General features: G+C 42.2%; 1 protein-coding gene across 7 annotated transcripts in view; it reads right to left on the reverse strand.

The window, feature by feature from the left end:
• ECT2 (epithelial cell transforming 2) overlaps positions 1-19,539 on the reverse strand; it is a 58,285-nt gene that overhangs the window by 11,800 nt on the left and 26,946 nt on the right. For all 7 annotated transcript variants that reach the window (XM_087725238.1, XM_087725237.1, XM_087725236.1 and 4 more), the window contains 6 exons: positions 18,481-18,577; positions 15,197-15,278; positions 13,644-13,722; positions 11,849-11,968; positions 5,075-5,213; positions 2,132-2,286 (listed from right to left, as the gene is read on the reverse strand). In XM_087725238.1, the coding sequence (XP_087581364.1) occupies positions 2,132-2,286; positions 5,075-5,213; positions 11,849-11,968; positions 13,644-13,722; positions 15,197-15,278; positions 18,481-18,577 (672 nt within the window). The remainder of the gene's footprint in view (positions 1-2,131; positions 2,287-5,074; positions 5,214-11,848; positions 11,969-13,643; positions 13,723-15,196; positions 15,279-18,480; positions 18,578-19,539) is intronic.

Here is a 19,539-nt window from a genome sequence, read left to right on the forward strand (position 1 = left end):
ACTCAGCCTTCCATCCTTCCGAGGTGAGTAAAATGAGGACCCAGATTGTTGTTGGGGGCAATATGCTGACTCTGTAAACTGCTTAGAGAGGGCTGAAAGCCCTATGAAGCGGTATATAAGTCTAACTGCTATTGCTATTGCCTGTTTCGCTTTTTTTCAAGAACAGGCATTATTTGGTTTTGATTTGGAGAACCTGATCAATCAAAGCAGTCATCTCAAAAACATAAGCTTGGCTGATTTTAGTCAACCTATTTTTTTCTAACCATGCCTTTGGACAAAATCAAAAGCATGGCAGCTAAAAAAACAATTTCTAAACTACTAAAAATATCAGAATATTTAAATAAAAAGAATGTAAACAAGCAGCTTTCAAAAAAATAATCGGAGCAGACAGCTTTCCCAAGTAGAATCTTGTCAGAGAGCCAACAATTATGGCGCATACGCTTCCTGAAAAGGAAACTTGGCTGTGCCAAGAGTTTACCTCACGCCACAAAGGCTGCATATAAAACAGGCCCTTAAGTGGGGATGTTTCCGTGCTATTCAATTTGCAGCCTTCAAGTTTTTTATTTCTAACACCAATGTCTGCCAGTACGCTACCTAAAAGGCACTACTATACCGTTTGGGAATAATGTCTCCACAATAAGATGGTTCTTAGTTTATGGAGCATTTTATAATCTGCAGGTGCTATCCCATGACTGTTCAAAGCATGAACAGGATTTGCCAATGTACTCATTAGAATTCCGCCAACATACTTGGATTATGGCGACAATAAGTTTCTTTTTCATGCACAGATCATGTAGGGATTCTCAATATGATGACAAGAGACAACAATATGTCTGGCAACATATTCCTTGATGCCTACTGGATCCAACTGCAATTGATTTTAAGATTTTCATTAAAAAAAAAATAGACAGTAAAATACTGTAAAGCAAAGCACCAGTTCCAAGTATAATTGGAATAGGGATGAAAGGAAATGCAATGTTTTGTGTCTGATTTAGAATAGGTGATTTGGAACTTGCAGGAGTGGGAATGCAGCACTGCTTTGCGACTCATTAAAGCAGCCACATTTATTTTAACCCTCTTCGGCAGCCACATGAGCCCAGAAAAAGAGGCGGCTGTTTCAATGAGTCCCAGACAGGTGTTACATTGGTTCTTGCTCTGAAGCACCTTTCCTGAATCAAATCCAAAACATTGCAGAGCCCAAGCTTTAGGATCAGGTCCACAAATAGAGTCTGTCTGCCCTATATTGTTTAGCAGAACAAAGCTTCCAGTCGAGGGAGGAGAACCAGATCCTCAGGGCATCCCACCTCCCTCCTTGAATATCATGCTTCAAGAGATCAAATGGGTCCCTTGCAATGTTAAGAAAAAAATGGTACTGTTTTGTTTTACAGGGTATTTGAGTAGGAAGATCTCTCAAAGTTGGCAGCTTTTTTTAAGGAATAGTATATTTTATTTGTTAACCTTTATTTATTTATTTACTGGATTTTAACAGCTTAGAGCGGCAAGGAGATGGTGGCAATACTCCTGGAATATTGAGGTTTAATAAATAAATCCCACCAATGCCTCTGGGTTTCAAGTGGACTTCCTAAGAACTTTTCAGAAATTAAGGGGTGGGAAATTACTCCCTTGTGCTGGACTGTAAATTTTTTTCCGGGCAAAAAACAAGGAGATGATGCTAGAAAAGTAAGTACTAGGTCTATGGGTGGAAACTAATCAAGGAGAGAAGCAACATACAACTAAGGAGAAATTTTCTGACAGCTAGAACAACTAATCAGTGGAACAACTTGCCTCCAGAAGTTGTGAATGCTCCAACCCTGGAAATTTTTAAGATCTTGGATAGCCATTTGTCTGAAATGGTGTAGGGTTTCCTGCCTGGGCAGGGGGTTGGACTAGAAGACCTCCAAAGTCCCTTCCAACTGTGCTATTCTAAATTTGCCAGATAAGTACTGGGAGACTCTTGCCACCCAGGTTCTTCTGCACATCATCTCTTCAGAAAAAGCCATTCTGTGGGCATACCCACGAATGTTCTCGAAATCCCAAATGTAATTCCCAACCCTCAAAGCTAGAGGCCGCCTGCTCTATGAACTCATTCTACCATAGGTGCCCCTCATCAACTTCCATCTCAAGTGCTTACGGCGTCTGCTTTGCAGATGGTATTCGCGACATGCCGACACAGCATCTTTAGCCAGTCCTCCTTGAGAGGTTCCTCCGTTGTTATTTGAAAAGTGAACAGAAGATTGCTTTGCTCCGTCGGCGGCCGTACAACCAGTGCAAAAGCTTTGCGGCAGTCTGTAGAGGGGAAAAAAAAGCCCTTTTCTTTAAAAAAGAAAGAAAAGAAAATCTTAAACAATGAAAGGAGGGAAAGCATGGACTAGAAAATATTGCACAGATCATTAAGCCAGGGTAAGAACTAACATTTATAGTCCTGAACATTAACAAGCAAGTGATATCAATATATAATTGGCTCTTTGTATATTTATATCTGGCTGAATTTCCTTTCCCCGTATAAGCTCCTCGTTTTCATGCCTTACGGAGAGCTTCAAATTGTTATCCAGTGCAGCAGAATTGTGCCACCAGAGAATTTAATTTACTGGGCTTCAAAGACCAAAAGAAATGCTATTAAAAGAATCCACTCCTATGAGAATTTCCAAACTCCGGGGCCGACAGTGGGTAGTTTCTCCAGCCACCGAAAAACAAGACGACTTAAAAGCTAATTAAGCGGTAATAATGCCGCACGATGGTTTATGGAGCCACTCTAAACCTGCGGTGGCCAAGACAAGGTACAGAGTCTCAAGGGACGAAGCTGGATATAAAGCCATGTAAGTAGAATAAAGAGGTAAAAGCTAAATATCTGCACACTCAACCACAACAAAGAGTCACCCGCAGAGAATTCAAAAGAGTTGCATTTGACATGTCTTCAGAGACAGAGGTCAACCCCTTGAGAGCATCCGCTCTCTTCCCACTGTCAGATTGCAGTAATATATTGGTATTGCTGGCTGGGGAATTTGGGAAGTTGAAATTCACGTGTCTTAAAAGTTGCCAAGGTTGAGAAATACTGGGTTATTGTGACATATGACATTTCAGAAAAGCTCGCTTTCCACAATCATGGCTTGAATTTTAAACTGTATTAAACTGCTACAGGTGTAGAAAAGGAACCAGCAAAACAATACTGTCTGCCATTCATTATTCTTCAGGTTACTTTCTTTTGCTTTGTACTCATATAAAACCTATTACCGTATTTTTCGGAGTATAAGACGCACTTTAGTTTTGGGGGAGGAAAATAGGGGTGGGGGGGGTGGGGGCATTCTGCCTATCAGGTATTCATCTGGCTAGCATCCTTAGCCTGGTCAGCTTCAACACATTAGTTCGCTCACTGGTTTTGAGGTTGAGGATGATGGGGACTGTGCTTCGAAAGCATAGATGATTATCTGAGGGAGCAGCAATTAGAAAAGCAGGCAAAGCATGGAAGATTGCTTAGCTCGTGTTTGGGCTGAAAAACAGCCTCAAAAGCACAGCAGATCCTAGGAGGGAGCTCCAGTAACTAAGCAGGCAAAGCGGGGAAGGGGTAAGAGAAGGCAGCAGCTGTTCCGCGTAGCCATTTTGGGCCTTGCGCATCCAGCATTTGGAGGCTAAAAATGCAATGCCCGGAGCCCAAAAACACAAGCCATTGTCGGTGGCAATCTCTGCATCCAGGAAGAGAATGCGCAGAGGCTGACGGGTAGGGGCCAGCGGGTGGGCGGGACTACATTCGGGGTATAAGACACACCCAAATTTTCCGCCTCTTTTAGGAGAGAAAAAAGAACGTCTTACACTCCCAAAAATACGGTAGTCGTCACAGTTTCTAGGAGACAGAAGTATATACATAGAGTTAGCCGGAGAGTTCAATTAGCAACTAAGGAGCAGGAGTCTTCTATGGCAGTGTTTCTCAACCTTAGCAACTTGAAGATGTCCGGACTTCAACTCCCAGAATTCCCCAGCCAGCGAATGCTGGCTGGGGAATTCTGGGAGTTGAAGTCCGGACATCTTCAAGTTGCCAAGGTTGAGAAACACTGTTCTATGGCATTGAACTTCCATAATTTTTCGTTTCATCTACAGTCCCTAAACCTCTAGTTCCTAAGCATATACAATTTTTCCTTTCCTCAGCAACCTTGTATTGGCCTCATCTTTCTGACAACCAGCTCATCAAACTCCACTTTGAAAACCTGGCTTTAATTAAATGTTCCCAAGCACAGGAATATACTTCAATTTGTTTTCACTTGTGACAGCACATTGCTGCACCAGACCCGGAAAAAGGAAGAATGTAGCAAAAAGAAAAAAGAAAAAAAATGCATAGAAACTTCCAACTCATGTTTTTACAGCTCCAGCTATTTTACAGGCATGCACTGAGGGCGGGCTGTAGGAAGCTAGCTCACACCAACCTTTTTCTCCAATTACCGAAAAGTAATCTTTCCAAGGTACAGAATGCTGCTGCAGTTAAGCGGTGATATAAGCAAGGGAAATTAATGTCCCAGTGCTGTCTCTCCAGCAATCACACTGATTTTAGCATGTAAATGCCATAATCTGGGGTGGAGGGGGGTGGCGGTGGGGGGGGGGGAGAGAAGCTGCATCTGCTTACTAAAAGATTTCAGGAATGTGGGCTCAACTGCTGTTTAAGATTAAAGTGCCAGTCATATAAACCTTTGTTCTTAAAGGTTAATACACCCACATGAGATGCTTTATTTTTAGACAAGCCTTGAACAAAGCGCATAGAAAAAGAAAGGCACTTTAAAAGCTCCGAGAATGGTTTTCTACAAATACAAGTTCACAAGCTGACATTTGACTGTCTTCTCTCTCTCTCTCCTCCTTTGAATGGTTATGTACAGTTCCCTGAACTGCCAGGTAAACCCCCTTTGGAAGAGATCTTACTGTCCAGCCGTGCCCAAATCCTTCAGCAGTTAAAATAATCTTATTCCATGGGTCGGTTCAAGCCTTCCCCAATCTGAACACCTTGTGAGGAGGTCTCTGGAGACACCAGAGGTTGGGGTGGAACACCAACCTTCCCCTCCCAATTCATTGTGGGGAAAAAAACATATCTAACCTTCTGTCTCTCGGACGTCTAGTACCTTCTTGATCTGAGACAGAGGCATGAGGATGATGTGCTTGAGGCAGGCTGGCGGCCTGGTGTGGCCGTGCGGACTCTTGAAGCCACCGATGACTTTGTGCCGTTTCCTCGCAATCTGTCACAAACCAAAGAAACCCTCGGTGAGAAAGCAGCTCCAACGTTCACAAGGACCTTTAAAATGGCAAGTCTTGCAGCCCCAACAGTGGCTATCGATTTAAAAAAAAAGACTCGGCAATTGCAACATATGGATTTATAGTGTCTTCTCAAAATGCCAGGCGGCCCCCTCTTTTATGAGTGTAATTTGGAGGTTTTTATGTTCTCTTGGAACACCGCATGCTGCTGCCTTCTCCTCCTCCTCCTCCTCTGCCTTGTACTCACAAAATGTCCCCAAGCTGCATATGGCCAGTAGCAGAGCACTGAATCAGGGAATGCTAATTAAATATATCCCATTTTTAAATCCAGTCTATGCAAGCAGACATAAGTCTGGAGGGTGAGATAATTATTTGAGAGCAGAGTTAGGCAACCTATTGCCATTCAGGCTTTGGAGACTATAGTTCACCTAATCCATTTCCCACTGAGCTTACGCCAGTGGATGTTCAATCCATATTATCTTGCAACAGGATGCCCAGTGGCCTAGATCTGATGCTAATTTTCCGCAAATATGCCAAATAACAAAACCTGCACTTTCACAGAAGATTCTTCAGGCTGCTTGCAATACTATTGTCAGCCACCTTGATAAAGAAATAACTATAATCAAATAAGGTAGCACAGGAACCTCAGCCTAAAAGCATCAACTTGACAACCAAATGATTTGTAGTACACATATATAACCCAAAGTATGTACAGCACTAAAATGCACACTTCTGGACAAAACGGTTGCAATCTTTAATTCACTAAACTATTGGATATGTATGTAACATACAGCCGCCCCCAAATCACAGAAGTGATATTTTCACCTATCACCCATCACTAGAGTGTATTGGTCAAAACGCATCTTAGCTACTATGACAAGTAGCTTCAAGAAACAATCAAAAGACAGCTCAAGGACTGGAAAAAGGATCATCAGAGAATGGAAATAAAGAGCAGAGACTAAAGAATGATTGTCACTTTTTTTCCTGTGGGCACTCTGGCAGACATTAAAAATGAAACACCAAGGAGAGGAGGAGTGGGAAACAGAAGGGAGAAGAAAGATGGGAAGAGAAGGATAGGAGAGAGGGTAAGGGGGGAAGATGAGAAGGATAAGGAGTGGATTGTAGAGAGAGGAGCAGTAGAAAGGGAGGGGAAGTAGAGCAGAAAAGGATGATGGAGGGAAGATAGAAAGTTGGAGGGGGGTAGAAGAAAGCGGTGTATGGAGAGTAGAAGAGCTATAATGGGTTTCTATTTTTCTGGGTATTGACAAGAGGAACTGATGTAATTATTATTTATTACTATACGATACAGGCTATTTATAGTATGCATGTGAGTGTGTGTTGTGAAAATGGAAATGGAAATAAAATATTCAAAAATGAAATTCTGTTGCCTGCTCTCAAATGTCTACATACACATAGCACACATGTATACTATATACATACTGCACATATGTATATACCTACATCCTAACATATTAATACATATAAATATAAATCATTGTTCATCTTGAATACATAGCAGAAACGGGAAGCTTGGGAATTCACAAGGTTGATACTGTATGGAACAAAACTGTGGCTGAATTTGAATGTTCTGCTTCGGATATAACGAAGGTTAAAAGATGGTAGCATTTGTGAAAGAATTGTTTTCAGAATCTCAAAGCGCAAAACAAGAGTCTTAAATTCCAAAATGAATTTGAGTATCAGGTCAAAAAAGTTCTAGATTAAAAGCAGATTAATAACAGAGCCAATTTCTTAAGAGTAGTGATGAGCTCCCCTTGTTGAATCTGATAAGGCACAATCATCTAAGACAGATGCTGTAATATGGATTCACTAAGCAATGGTAGGACTCAATATTAATAGTCCCTCAAAGTCTAGATTCCTAGTCTAATGAAATGCAATTAAATGTTTTCCCATAAAATTTATGATTTATTAGATAAACTGCTTATGATGGATTTTGTACTCTAGTGGGATATAAAAAGAGCTTAATATCTTTCTATCTTAGGTTTGTATCTTCCAGTTCAGCAAAGAATCACAACTTCGATCTCATCGAATGTTATCTGAACCTATTAAACTCTATACACCTTGTGCTTAAATCCAGTCTATTATGTTCACAGTGATGACATCTCCATTACAGGTCACTTCTTAGAAACGGCTACAAATGCTTTACAAGATTATAAAACAGCATTGACAAAATTAAGATTTCTAATTCCCAATTTGCCCCTTCCCTGAGGTATCTTCCTCCCCTATGAAATATACTACGTGTATCTTCACCTAATTTCATTTTCATCCACCACAGGGAAGCTATTGACATCCAGGTTGTTACATAACCTGCCCCAAGAGATCTGCTGTACTTCATTATAATTTGCCTTTAGAAGACTGAAAAAGGTCCATATTCCTCTCTGTTAGTCATACCTCACAGCAGTCATTTCGTCAGGCTGCAACAAAGAACTAGGATATTCTGTCCCAATGCTTAGGACCGTGCTTTTCTGCCTTCGTTCTTCTCCCAAACAACTTCTCTCAACTCTACAATGTACAACTAAATCAGTGGTGGATTACAGGCGGTACACCCTGGTACGGGCGTACCGGAGCCTGCCCGGAGCATCGGGTATCGTTCCAGTACGGTGCTCTGGAGGGTCCACCCGCCCACCTGTGCTCCTTACCTGTCTTTAAAGTCTTTGGCACTTCTGCGCACAGCGCGTACAGTGCCTGAGCAATGCTCTGCCAAGCAGCTGGAGCATCGCAGAGGCTCACGGAGGAGGCGCTGGACGGTAAGACGCATGCACACACCGCGCCATTCATGAGAGGGACGGCGGGTCCCCTTGCAACACGGTTGCAACAGGATCTGGAACCTACCACTGAACTAAATCTATTCTACACTTCTCAAATCGACAGATATTTGAATTTGCTTTTCTCTTATTTCTTCTCCAATGTGTAATCTATTATTCACACACACACACACACATATAAATAAATGCTGATAAATAAATAAAGCACAAATATAACACAAAATGTGTAACAAAGGCAACAGTAAAAATATTGGGTTTCTGTTGTGATGGACTCTTGTGACGAGCCGATTGACAGATAATGGAAGCTGCTAGCTTCTTCCCGTAATTGGGGCTTACCAGGGGTTGTGACACTAAATGTGTATGTATGTATGTATGTATGTATGTATGTATGTATGTATGTATGTATGTATGTATATGTATATGTATATGTATATGTATATGTATATGTATATGTATATGTATATATGTAGGTCTCTAGTTATTGGGTTTTCTCCCACGTAAAATTGGAGATGTCTTGGTGACGTTTTGACGAAGTCTCATTCGTCATCTTCAGGCTTGGTGCTTCCAGGAGCAATGCGAAGCACCAAGCCTGAAGATGACGAATGAGACTTCGTCGAAATGTCGCCAAGACATCTCCAATTTTACGCGGGAGAAAACACACACACACACACACACACACACACACACACACACATATATATATATATGTTTTCTCCCATGTAAAATTGGAGATGTCTGTCTTGCTTTTCTAGGCCACTAAAGGCTGCCATGAAGCTACCATAAAACCTAGCTCAAGTAAAATCGTAAAAGCTAAAAACAACATTGATGAGCAGCAAATTAGAGTCTCCAGCTGAAATAGAAAACCCAGTCACTACATACCTTTATTAAGATTGCCAACATATATCAAAACTATACAGAATTAGGATTTCTTTAGTTAAAACACCCTTACGTGTCTTCAAAGCTGTTAGATCCATGGCTGTGTGTATGTCCCAGCATAATTCTGGAACGCCTCGAGCAATTTCTACCAAACATGGTACACAAATGACTTAGTCTCTGGAAAAAAATACTGTTGGGGTATGACACCCCCGGAGTGTGTGTTCTGTTAAGATACAACCTGTTGTGCCTTAAAATGGGTTCTACTGTACAGTGCAGTGGAGTTGCCATGGTAATGACTTTACAATAATCCACAAGGGGACTCCCTCTAGTAAGGAAGAAAATCCAAGATCAGAAACCGGACATTTTCCCCCTATAAATAAATAAATATCCGGGGAATGCCAGGTTATCTGCTAGTTTATATTATAAAATCGAGAGCAAGGCCTGCGCCATATGGAATTTCTAACTGCGTGGATATAACAGCTTTGAAGACACGTAAGGGTGTTTTAACTAAAGAAATCCTAATTCTGTATAGTTTTGATATATGTTGGCAATCTTAATAAAGGTATGTAGTGACTGGGTTTTCTATTTCAGCTGGAGACTCTAATTTGCTGCTCATCAATGTTGTTTTTTGCTTTTACGATTTTACTTGAGCTAGGTTTTATGGTAGCTTCATGGCAGCCTTTAGTGGCCTAGAAAAGCAAGACAGATATTTAGAACAAAACAAGAAAAAATAGGGTTTCTCCCCCTCCCCCGAGTGAGCATTGAGGTTCTCTCAGGCAACTGAATTTTGCAACCAGTAACTCCACTGTACCCAACCCATACAGAGTATTATGGTTCTGACAATTAAAATTCAATGGGCCATCTGCTGAAGTATTTAACATCACAGAGGAAGGACCGCGTTCAGATTCACTCTTGACTATTTAGGAAATATTTGCATGGAAGGCTATACATCCTTAATGATGCAACTTAGACAGACCATAATAAAGATGTGTTTTATGACCTTCCCTGTGCTAGACTCAAGCCGCTGAAACTTGATTAGTTTGTATTCCCCGAGCTCAGTATTTTTCCAACAGTAATTTCTGGTTATAACTGCTTGCGTGGACATTTTTGGAACACCTCAAACAATTTCAACCAAACTTAGTACATAGATGACCTACTCTCTGGAAACACATACTGTGGGGGTAAGACACACCTAACACCCCTCGAGGGGGGGGGGGTGTTCTGTTAAGATACAACCTGTTGTGCCTTAAAATGACTTCTACTATACAGCATAGTGCAGTTGCCATGATAACGGCTTCACAGTACTCCACAAGGGGGCTCTCTCCGGTAAGGGGGAAAATCCAACATTAGAAATTATGTTTGGTCTGGACATTTTCCCCCATAAATAAATACCCAGGCAACGGCTGGTTATCGACTAGTATATTGATAAAAATTGCAGATCATGCAAAGAAAATATATTCTTGTATGCACAGAGAGATAAACACATTCATCGTTATCAATCAAACATTGTGGCATTCAATCCCACGACCAAGAGTCTATCAGAACAACACAACATTTTTAGAGCCCTCTGAAATTATGAAGAAAAAAAACCACTCTCTCAGGTGAATCAAGTGTTAAAAGCATCGGTTTATCAACGCTACATGTTCAGATAGAAACTAAGCATCCTCTAAAACTGATCCACAGAAAGTATTTCATAGAATAGGGACAGCTGTGGCTGAATGCAGTTAAAGCTGACAAGAATTAAACAAACTGGGCACGATCTGCACATCTGGTACAATTTCTAAAAGACGAATCCAGTACATTGTTTAATGTTAGATGCAGAATTCAACTTCCAGTGAATCTGGAGTAAAGGAGAATTGTTTTACCTTCATGAATAAACTGCCACCTAAAGTCTCAGAAAGCAAACAAATAAGGCTAGATCAGATTAAATTCAGTAATTATTATAATTTCTAGTTTCAACAAAAGTAAATCTTTTATCATAACTCGGCAATTCATGGTTTGAGTACACCCATTGCGGTTTGTTTGGTTTTGTCTTACCAGAATGTGCAACAACACTCCCCCTCAATTATAGTTTCTTCCATAAACTACCGTATTTTTCTGAGTATAAGACGCACCAAGATTTTGAAGAGGCAAATTGGAAAAAAAAGTTTTTGCACTCTGCAGACCTCCCCAAAATGGCCCATTTCTCACTCATTTTTGCCCTCCCCAGCCCCCAGGAGTACTCTGGAAGTCTCCTAAAGGCTATGCATAGCCATTTTTATAAAGGGGGCGGGATTTTGGGAGGCAAAAAAATGCTGTATTCAGTGTATATGATGAACCCAGATTTTCACCTTTTTGGGGGCGGGGGGGGGAAAGAGTTCGTCTTACACTCCGAAAAATACGGTACATGTGAACAAGCCCCGTGTGATCTATGTAATAGCAATTGGATTTGGACTTCCCATGTGACATGAACCTAGCTTTTGTCAATGCTTAGCGTGGGTTTCAAAGTCTTGTCCAATGGGAGTTTGTGCAAACCTGTTAAATAAAACATAACTTTGACATTCTACAGAACAGGCCAGTGAACGTGTAAGTATTTCATTTGGCCAGGAGGGATTACTGAAAGGCCCTCTTAATTACTCTGATAACAATGCATCTCTTCTCCTTCCGATCATAGCTTTCCTTGCTTGTAAGCAAGTCACAGCAGCAGCAAGTTATCTTGGCTTTCCCAGCAATGCCCAGAATTGAGTTAGAAAGCATTAAGACCGCAGAGAAAAAGTTATTCCCTGTGACAATTTTTCCAGCAGTCCTTACCGGCTGAGTGACTGCTACACACGGCACAATGCCTTCCACCGAGGACAAAAAAAAAAGAAGAAAAAAGAAACGGCATTCAAGTTGCCCTTCACAGATTCCAGGTGTTTGGGTGTTATTTATTCCTCCGCGTTGCAAGGGTGTCACAGCCAAATGAGTCGCTGCAGACTTACCTCCAGGCAGTCATTAAAAAGGAACAGGGTGACCTGTTCCCCTCTGTCACAGAGGTCGTCCCCAAGTGCAACCGTTTCCAGGCGCTGAATTAGACAGCGGTGAGACGACAAGAGGTTAGCCTATTGGGCATAGGAGAAGCTCATTAAAAAGAAAAGTTGGGCGGTTGCTGCATCACCAAGAAATAATGATAAAAAGGAGAGAATCTTCTCTTATCACAAGACACAGAAATTGTTATTGCAGCACAGCACATCTAATAAGGCTCCTTATACATGGAATCAAGTCTCCTTCTTAGGTAAGGAATATATTGGATATCTCAGGACTTGGACCCCAGAGGAAAGGCTGGGAAATGCTGATGGAGGTTCCCCTCCTTTCCCCCTAAAATGAGAGAACAGGAAGAGTCGGAGTGGGGAGATTTAATACAGCTGGTAGGTCCGACATGTCCAGAGATTACAGATAATGGTGGAAAAAGCAGACTGGTTTTTAATGGTTACCTGAGTCAAACCGGGGAACAGTGAACAGGATAAGATTCCTGCAGGCTCACTGGACAATTTTGCTGACTGACCGATGAAGTTAACTATGTTAGTTCTATGCCCGTGTTGGGGAACCTATGACACGCGTGCCACAGGTGGCACTCAGAGCTCTCTGCAGGCATACAAGCTGTTGCCCTAGCTTAGTTCCACCGCGCATGCGCGCTCCCGATTTTCAGGTCTCTGCCGTGCATGCGTGTGGGGGGCATGTGGGAGACTTGTGTGTATGCATGAGGGGGGGATGCCTCCCGTGCCATTTTTGGTCCCAAGATGCTTCAGGGGGTCCTGCCACGCCCAAAATGGGGCATGGGTGTTGGCATGTGCGCACGGGCTGTCGTGCACGCACACACGCTTTCGGCCCACAACGAGAAAAGGGTTAGCCATCACTGTTCTAGGCTCAATGTTCTACAACAGAAACTAACATGGTGAGCAAGAATAGATCTTATATTATCTAGGATCCTTTTGACCTGACTGAGGCTGAGGGTTCCCTGTAGTTTGAGTTGGGATCCAAGCCCTTCTTGACTTCTTTGGGCAGCCAGGTGGAATGAGTTGCTGACAATCAAAGAAATGTTAATACTTGTTTGAAGAAGGAGCAAAGCCACCACCTACCTCCCTTAAAGGAAATTGAAGCAGCTTTCCTGAGGAAGGTTCCTGAGAAAGTGGTGGCCACTCAGCCCAAGAGAATCCTAGAGGAAATCTTGCAATCGGGGTTCATACCCACATATGGGATTGGGTTGGCATTGGCCACTCCGTTGATAAAATTCATTGAAAAGGAAGCTCAACCCTTTGCTCCCTAACCCTTGACTACCATATCTTCCTCAACTGTGAAAGTTGAAAACACCATTCTGCAGTGTTTCTGCCCCTACCTGAGTAGGCAATTTCGGCATGTCACTATGGAGTAACGGATGCCAAGGCATTGGTTACCCAAGGGTTTGGTGCTCTCCCCTATGCTAATCAACATCTAAATTAAGCCACTGGGGTACATCAGTAGAAGATGAATTGACTTCATAATACTGAGTCGGGTCATGCTGAAGATTTATCTATTGTATCCTGCTCTAATCAATCTGATTCCACAGAAAGCTTGAATCAGCATCTGAAGCTTGAATATTTGAATATTCAAAGCTTGAATATTGTCTGAATGGGAAAATAAGCTTAGATTTAATCCCTCCAAGACTTAGCTACTGTACCTCTTTTACTCTCTATTTTGCTCAAATTCACCACTGCATTTTTTTAAAAAAATACAACGGAGCACTACACCATTACTTACTGGGCAACCATCTACTTCATAAACCACATCAAAAATCTGTCTTTGACCTTCAGTCTTCCTTTTGTCTTCATTAATGTGCCTAGAAGAGAAAAAAAAAAGTTTGAGAAAACGCTGGTGAAAAATGCACGACAAATATAAATGCAGAAACCAGCAGGCCCCAAACTTGAGAAACTCTTTAAGCTGATGATGGGAAAAGATTAAGTTCCCTAGCTGCTCTGCTTTCTATTTTAAAATATGAGATTCAATGAACCTTCCATGGAACAGATCATTCAGCATTAATTTGAGAGATTTCATTCACTGTTTATTCTCCAGCTTTCACTCCTTCAAGTTGTATAAAAAACATACCCAAGTATCTTAAGAAATGATATTCTCCTCACGACTAGCGGGAAGACTTTTATCCCTCATTACACTAAAGAGTAGAAATTAGAAATTGTGAGTTTCCAGGAAAAGTTAAAGTCCTTATCTTTAACCTGACTTTCAGGTTTACTTGGACTGAACTGCAGTTAGCAGCTATTCATAAATATCAACATGATAACCACCTGCAGCTTCTAAAATATAAGGAAGGAGTTATCAGTGCACAGAGCTTGCTGATGCATTCCATATAAGTTATTAGGCAAGGAACTCAATGCATATTGCTTCCAAGATAATTTATAAGGGTATGCCCAAAATAAAAACCAAACAATTTTAGGTTTGAAGCCATCAAGTATTGGAAGTCCTATAAAACCATTTCAGGTTGGCCATAATTAAGCAAAAACAAAACCCACAACACATTGGTTCTACTGTCTTTCAGTCAACCCAAAATCTGATAGGATCTTGGGGTGATTTTTTCAAGGTGAATAGGAAAAGCCATGTCCCTCAAATCCCCATTTGGCCTCTGTGCTGGTCCACCCACTTCCAAATCTTCTAAGACAGGGGTCTCCAATCCCCAGGCCACGACCCAGTACTGGGCCACAGGCCATTTGGAACCAGGACGCGGAAACTGTGGGCGAGCAGATGCGCCCTTGCAGCTCCACTTGTGCAAACAACATGCATGCCTGACTGCCTCTTGTGCAAATGGAGCTGCGTATGTGTGACTGCTGCTCGCACAGAACCATGTCCTCCCCGCACCCCTGGAAAATTTGGAAAGGTTGAGAAACACTGTTCTAAGAGTTCGTCCACCCACCCTCTCTCTCTCTTTCATTCAACCACTAATGTAGTGGCCAGTGCATTCGTTCCTTCCTGCAATGGTCCAAGCTCAGCATATCCCACCAGCTTGTTCATCTTCTCTCTCTTCTTTCCCATGGCTGCCAACGTCTGCACACACCATCATCAAGGAAACTTCCCAGTCTTGCCTTTTATTTATCCCACTCCGCTCCCCAGCTAATCATCTCTGCCTTCTGTTCCCCAGTTCATATTCAAAACAAAATAACCCCCAATATTTTGATGCAGGAACCAACCCCTCCAAGTCCTATGTTACACACACAGAATGGTGTGGACACAGAATGTTTTGAGCATCCCTAATCATATGTTATATTAATTTTGAGACTAGCATCGACTAGAATTATCAGACTTACGTCATCACTTCCTTTAACGACTCAATGGCGCTCTCGAGGGTGGCCTTGTCAGGATTGTCTTCTGCGGTGTGTTTCCTGAGGTCTGCAAGATTGAAACAGAGCAACTGTGCATAACAACATTCCACAGGATGCCCTAAAAGTGGACATTTCTGAGAGTCTGTCGCCAAAGAAATCTCTCTACTTGAATTCAAGAGTTTAGCAATTGAAATTAACGTGCTGATGAGGCAGAAATCTTACAGCTGTAGCTGCTCAGCTATTGACTTTTAAGGCATTTATTTTCCTAAGTGGAAGAAAATTGAAATATTTACCAAATGCAATTTAATCTCACTCCCAAGAGGGAGGGAGGGGAACACAACACTGCAGCAAAAACTATATCAAACCTACATTTACTACAAAACTCATAAAAGTGATCTTTAGTAAGGTGTCCTCTCTAACCTATTGCATAGGATTATAAGGAAAAAAATAGGAATTGGGGAGTTATCCCTAACAAGGAATATGAAAAGAAACAGAGGGAAGAACACAACACAAGACAACACTGAGGGTGTGTGTACAATTGCGGGTTAAAAGTCCAGGAGACTTGAGGGGAAGAGAAGACAGAGAGAAAGCAGGATGTTCACAGTTTTTCCATGATGTTCCATTGAGCAATAGGCCTGCACTTTCTAGAATTAAAAAACATATCCTGTTTTTTTAAATGTACTTCTGAAAGTTTAAATGAACTGGTTTTTACCATCATTTCTCACTTGCAGCTAAATATGCTTCCATGTGTTTTTAAAATCAGTTTTAATGAGCAATTACGGGTCTTCACATTAAGCACATTCTCTCTGTAACCAAGCCAGACTGTACTACTTTAAAGTATATAATCTGATGCAAGTTAGGCCTAAACAGTTATACCTGACTTAAGCTTGCAATCAATTAAAGTAGCTTCTGGGTTTCTTTCTCTTTATATAACTTTTAATATTTTATTGAAGTATAAAATACAAAGAGAAATAAAAGCAAGAAATGAAGGGAAAGAAAAAGACAGGGGGAAAGAAGATATGAGATACCAGGGAAGAAAGAAAAAGGTGTTGACTTCCGACTCTTTATAGCACAGTACAAGGTAATAACATTACAACCTCAACTTTTTATTTTACGCACTAGTCTATAACTATGTACTGACCTAGGCTTCCCCAAAAAGCACAAGGCAGAGTCCTGGTCCTGACAAAATCCCTTTTATTAAGCGAATGTGATTTCCTCTCATTCACATTCAGCAAGGCCTGGCAAACAGTCTTTCAAAGGAATATTTATGACTACAGACATTATCTAGCTTGGGAAGCTACCATGTAAATATTTTCCAAATGAGGTGCTGTGCAAGGAAAGACTGGGCACAGAGTCTCTGAGATTCACGGACAGATCTTCACACTCCTGAAACGAATCTAATAACCGACTGAACAAATTGTTTCCTGCAAAAGCCCCCTTCCCTTTCACTCCTCTTTCATTTCCTATGGGAGAAGCCAATCATTTTCCACCTGTGACTTTATTCCCAAGTCGACCCTGATTTCTGAGTTGTTCTTTTCTTCTGGCAGCTTTGCGCATGAGCACACTGGGAACAGGCTCCAGCTGTTCGTCTGCCTCCCTGATGTCTGATTTTGAAGGCAGCTGATAACTGGCATACGGCTCTGGCCCCCTCTCTGCCTCCGACACAGAGTCCTCATCAGAGCCTTCCCCAGACTCCAGGACGGGCCCATATTCCTCCCCAACCTCCTCACTCTCCGAATCTGCTGCAAGCTGCACTGGCGGACCACAACAAACTAGCCATTTCTATAATAACAAATCTATCTTTGGCAAAACCAAAAGCAACATTTCATTTTTTCTCACAAGCACAAAATCCGAAAGTGATATCCAAATATAAAACATACATATATATTCTCCCCTCTGAATAGAACAGTCTATTTAACCCTTACTGCCTTATCTTCCTTGCTGTTGAAATATGTGTTTCTTGATGGTGAAGAACTTCAGGGCCCACATACTAAAAGAGCATCTCAAGTAGCTATTAAGCCGCATGCTGTTATCTATCTTAATTATGGTTCATAGACCTTACAATTAAATTAATACTGAAAATAAACATGGATTAAAAGAGATTATTTCAAGCGCAATAAGCGTCATATGCCTGACATCTATAAAAGATATTTTTCTAGTTCATTTCTTGAGGGAGTTCACAGACCCAATTGGAATAACCCAGCGGAAATTACACCCGAAGCATGCATGCAAGCATTCATTCATTCATTCGAGTTATATGGCTGCCCCACTAGCTCTCAATGATTCTGGGTGGCTTAGAAACAATAAAAAACACAATATAAAAGGAATAAAAATAATTCCTCACCCCCCACCCCCACCAACAAGTAGTAATCGCATGAGTCTCTTGATGGGCTCCATCCCACTCTGGGTTCCTCAGGCCCGTTGGCAAAGTGAGGACTTTAGCATCTTGCAAAGTGTTATGGCCCGCCAGAGACCAGTGGAATTGGCAGCAGATTCGACATGAGGAGATTGAGGAGGAACATGGGCCAGTCCTGGAGTCTGGGGAAGGCTCTGAGGAGGGCTCTGAGTCGGAGGCAGAGATGGGGCCAGAGCCGTATGCCAATTATCAGCTGCCTTCAGAGTCAGACATCAATGAGGCAGACAAACAGCTGGAGCCTCTTCCCAGTGTGTGCATGCGCAGAGTTGCTAGACAAAGGGAACAGCTAAACAACAGGGATCGACTTGGGAGTAAGGCCACAGGTGGATGATGAATGGCCCCTCCCAGAGGAAATAAAAGAGGAGCGAAAGGGGAGTGGCATTTGCAGGAGACAATTAGTTTCCTTAATTAGTTCACGACTGAGACTCCTTGCCAAGTTTTGCAGATATTGGCCTCTCAGCTCTCCAAGCCAGATAAGGTCTGTGTCTGTAAATCCTCCCTTGGAAGACTTTGCTGGATGTGAAGAAGCAGAATTCACAGTAAATTAATAAAATGGGTTTCTGTCGGGACAAGGAGTTTGCTCCATGCTCTTGGGAAGCCTCAGTCAGAACACAAAGTGAGGGGATGATATTCCAAAGGGAACGAGTCACCACGGAGAAGGCTTTTCTTCTGGGTCCTGCCAGATGTACCTTCATAGGAGACGGGACCCACAACATTCCCTGCCTTCCCGCTCTAGTGGGTTGGGTGGATGTAACTGGGAAGAGACGGTCCTTCAGATAACCAGATTTGATTTGATTCTACACATGGCAACTAATTACTTCAACCCCCGGACAAAACCAGCTTCTGAACATACCATTTAGAAGAAGGGCAACACTGGGCAGTCTCTGTACTGGCCGGATAAGGAGTTCTGCCAAACTCTGACGACCACATTCTGGCTTAGCTTGATTTATCTATTGCAAGAGAAGTTGTAGCATTATTTCTGGAAAGTAACTCGTTTTTTCTTTAAGAACAAAACAAAACTCTTGCAATGTCGGTGGCTCCCATGCTTGTACGCCACTGAGGTTTTTTTTTAAAAAGAATGTATGTTTGACATATTACATAGGTTGTTAATTGCTTATCTGGGAACCTTGCTTGAAGGTGTTTACTAAATTATTATGTAAAAATGAATTAAATCGGTAGCTTGAAAGCCACGTCCCCCTTCACTGCTAATTTTATTTCTCGTTCCCCATTAATTATTTGAGTAGTAGGGGGCTCTCATTTTTATTACACTGTATTCCTAAGTAGCTCCCGTCTCTCCAATGTTGGCAAAGAACAAACAAATAAAAGCAAGCAGAAAAAATAGAGCCAGCAGTCCAGATCAATCGTAAGAGACCATTCTGAGTCTATACCAGTTCCATGAAAACAAGATGGGAAAAATCCACCGTGTTTCCCCGAAAATATGACCCTTCCCAAAATTAAGTCCTAGTTTGATTTTTTACACGTGCACCCAATATAAGCCCTATCCCCAAAATAAGCCCTAATTAAAATTCTGCCCACTCTGGGGTGCAAGAGGTGGAACAAGGTGCAGGGGGAAAAATTAAGCTAGAGCGGGGATTGGGGGGGGGGGGGTTGTGGAGCTGCCCTACCTACTAGGCCTTGCACACCCTGGCACCTGCCTTGCCAGCCCACTTCTTCGGGAAGGCCTCTCACAGCAAAACGAGGCCAGGGGGCGCCGCATATCAATCTGGAGCCCGTTTCTCAGCTGCAAAGGCCTTTGCTCTTTTAACAGCAAAACAGAGGCTGGGGGTGACCCGCGCAAGAGCGGCAAGCGGCAGCAGAAGTGGGCCTGCAGCGGCTCCTGCTGGGTGGAGCTGTCAGTGACGCCATTGAAAGGTGAGTCAGTGGAAGGACCGCCCCCCTTGAAAAAAATAAG

This window comes from Thamnophis sirtalis, unplaced genomic scaffold (genome assembly GCF_051295495.1).
Source record: "Thamnophis sirtalis isolate CommonGarterSnake01/CBP01778 unplaced genomic scaffold, rThaSir2_p1.2 scaffold_11, whole genome shotgun sequence".
NCBI classification, from domain to species: Eukaryota; Metazoa; Chordata; class Lepidosauria; order Squamata; family Natricidae; genus Thamnophis; species Thamnophis sirtalis.